Raw genomic sequence first — 3,425 nt, 5'->3', positions numbered from 1 at the left:
GTGAGTAGACACTGCTTTATATGCGCTGGTCTGGAACTCTCCACCAGTCACTTCCCCCCCCCTCCTCTCTGGTCACTCAATTTCTCCCTGGCCTGTCGTCAACCCTCTCTCCTCTCCTCCCTCTCAACCCTTTTTCATTATCCTCTCTCCTCCCTCAACCCTTTTTCATTATCCTCTCTCCTCCCTCTCAACCCTTTTTCATTATCCTCTCAACCCTTTTTCATTATCCTCTCTCCTCCCTCAACCCTTTTTCGTTATCTTCTTTCTCTAATCTCTTTCTTTCTTTCTTTCTTTCCCTCCCCTAACCCCTCTCCCTCCCCTAACCCCTCTCCCTCCCCTAACCCCTCTCCCTCCCCTAACCCCTCTCCCTCCCCTAACCCCTCTCCCTCCCCTAACCCCTCTCCCTCCCCTAACCCCTCTCCCTCCCCTAACCCCTCTCCCTCTACTCCCCAGATAAGGCAGCTGCAGACCCCAATGCAGCGTGGGCAGCCTACTATGCGCAGTACTACCAGCAGCAGCCAGGGGGAGCCATGCCTGGCCAGGCCCCCAACGCCCCAGCAGCTGCCCCAGTCCAGGCAGACCCCTCTCAGGCAACCCAAACCCCTGGAGGACAGCCAGACTACACCAAGGCCTGGGAGGAGTATTACAAGAAGATGGGCATGGGTAAGCTCCATCGCCATGGTTATGATCATCGCCTTGGTTATAGTGACTTTACAATAACACGTCCTATAGTACAATGCAATAATCAATAACAATATATTACTACAAAGAAAAAAACACGAAATAAGAATAGGAAATAATAGCAGATACATTTAATACAAATAAACGACTAAATGATCACAAAATAGCAAAGTTGGGTCGGAGCTTGCAAATTGGTGGCTATCCATTGCGGGGACATCTTGATCCATAAGACATCCTATAGTATTTTCTAGTCTCCAGACACTTCAGGAGATCTTGTGAGTTATTAGAAAAGGACTAAAAGGCCTTCCCACTGTATATGATCCTTATACATGCCACCTTTTAATGGCAACGTTTCATCCAGAAGATCTCCGTCAGATGTATTTCTATACAGCAGATTTGTGTTCAACAAATACTAAGTCCTTGATCTTAAAATGTGGTCCACTAACCTTCCCCCTCTTTACCTGTCTCTCTCCTCAGCCCAGCCAGGTGGAGGGGCTGCAGCGGCGCCGGCTGCAGCTGTAGCTGTGGGAGGAGCCGGTGGTCAGCAGGACTACAGTGCAGCCTGGGCTGAGTACTACAGGCAGCAGGCAGCCTTCTACGGCCCTGGAGGGGCTCCGGGACAGGCTGCCACCCCTCAGCAAGGACAACAGGTAACACACACACCCCTCAGCCAGGACAACAGGTAACACACACACACACCCCTCAGCCAGGACAACAGGTAACACACACACACACACCCCTCAGCCAGGACAACAGGTAACACACACACACACACACCTCAGCCAGGACAACAGGTAACACACACACACACACACACACACCTCAGCCAGGACAACAGGTAACACACACACCCCTCAGCCAGGACAACAGGTAACACACACACCCCTCAGCCAGGACAACAGGTAACACACACACCCCTCAGCCAGGACAACAGGTAACACACACACCCCTCAGCCAGGACAACAGGTAACACACACACCCCTCAGCCAGGACAACAGGTAACACACACACCCCTCAGCCAGGACAACAGGTAACACACACACCCCTCAGCCAGGACAACAGGTAACACACACACCCCTCAGCCAGGACAACAGGTAACACACACACACCCCTCAGCCAGGACAACAGGTAACACACACACACCCCTCAGCCAGGACAACAGGTAACACACACACACCCCTCAGCCAGGACAACAGGTAACACACACACACCCCTCAGCCAGGACAACAGGTAACACACACACCCCTCAGCCAGGACAACAGGTAATACATATTTCATAGAAATCTGAAAACTAGACAGTTCCTTTAACTGCTCTTCCCCCTCTTTCTACTCCCTCTTCCCCCTCTATCTACTCCCTCTTCCCCCTCTCTCTACTCCCTCATTTTCTCCATCCCAGGCCCAGTGAACCAGATCCAGCCAGTCTCCAGCTAGTCAGATGCATGGACCGGGAGGACTGTCTCTTCACTGCAGCAGCAGACCCATCCCATCCAGCTCTCTGGACTTTTTAAATGTTTTCTTCTGGGTTTGAGTCGTAATTCAATTATTTTTTTCTGGTTTTGACAGAAGCAAAACCTTACCTCCCTCCCTCAAATACACTCCCAGTACCCCTCCCTCTTATCCCAGTACCCCTTCTCCCCTAAAAAATACCCCTAGTCTTTTTTTTTTTTTTTTTTTTTTTTTTTTTTACACAAGAAACTGAAAAATAACAAATTCTACGATTTTTGCTGATTAAATGATTGAACAACTTGTTAGGGTTGTTTTTCCTTTTTGCCCCCTTGTCCTCACCCTGCACCCCCAACCCCTCCAGTGTCTGAGGAGGTGAACAGAGGTAATAGAAAAGAGCTCTGGCTCATTGGCCTAGCTAATACCCATCTGTAAAATACATGGACTCGCACTTCTCATTTTTTGTTTGTTTTCCTGAGGAAAAAACGGTCGTCTAGCAGTACTTTGGAGTATAACTACTACTAATATTCAGCATCAGTTTGTAAAAACACGTTTTGTTTTTTTGGCAAGCAAAAGGATATTTTTTTGCTTTTAGGCTTTTTCATTTTTAATGAATCTCTAGTTCAGTTGAAACATTCCCTGTTGATGTAGCAGCATTTCTTCCCCCCACCCACTTATGATTTTACTTAGTTCATATTTTTCTCCCACAGTACCTAAAGGGTGGGCCTGGGTTTCTGTGTGTGCATGCGAGACTGTCTGTGTGTACAAGCACCTGTTTCTATGGATGCTTGCTACAGTGTGTGCCTGTGTTTGTTATTTTGGCACAGTTTGTGTGTCCCCAAGGCCCCCCTTCCCCTTGCTGACTTCAGATCAGATTGCTGCATCATCAGATGGGATGCCTTTTATTTTATTTTCCCTCCATGTTCCAAGAAGTCATGTTATATATGTTGTATGCTGTATTTTTTTTTTTTTTTTTTACTGCTTGTTTTTAAAAACTTCACAATAAAAAAAAATATTGAGATTTGAGTGTTTCTTATTTGGTGTTTTGTATGTTTTTGTTGTACGTTGGCTTAACTCGGACTTGAATTTGTTTTTAAAAAATCAATCTAAAGTATTCGTTTCAGCAATATTGATATACTTTGTCCTCTAGAAACTTAATTTGGGACCTAAACAGTCATATTGTTAACCCTCTAACCAATCAAATGCTGGGAGAGTTGGTTTTCGGATTAGATTTATGTTCATATCGGCCAATCGAACTGCTCCCGCGGTGATCGAGAACCAATGGGAAGGCCATGGGTCGA

The 3,425-nt window shown here is 46.9% G+C and overlaps 1 protein-coding gene across 1 annotated transcript; it reads left to right on the top strand.

Annotated features, from left to right (window-relative positions):
- Window positions 1-453: 453 nt before the first annotated feature.
- Window positions 454-2,369, top strand: LOC311125408 (far upstream element-binding protein 1-like; the record flags this gene model as incomplete). The annotated part of the gene is made up of 3 exons (XM_084199453.1): window positions 454-663; window positions 1,159-1,331; window positions 2,078-2,369. Coding segments are annotated over 3 exons (392 nt in total), but the record flags the coding sequence as incomplete, so codon positions are not given.
- Between the last annotated feature and the right edge of the window lie 1,056 nt (window positions 2,370-3,425).

The sequence above is a fragment of the Coregonus lavaretus genome (assembly GCF_964263955.1).
Source record: "Coregonus lavaretus genome assembly, contig: HAP1_SCAFFOLD_7650, whole genome shotgun sequence".
NCBI classification, from domain to species: domain Eukaryota; kingdom Metazoa; phylum Chordata; class Actinopteri; order Salmoniformes; family Salmonidae; genus Coregonus; species Coregonus lavaretus.
This window is presented reverse-complemented; position numbering and strand designations above follow the sequence as displayed.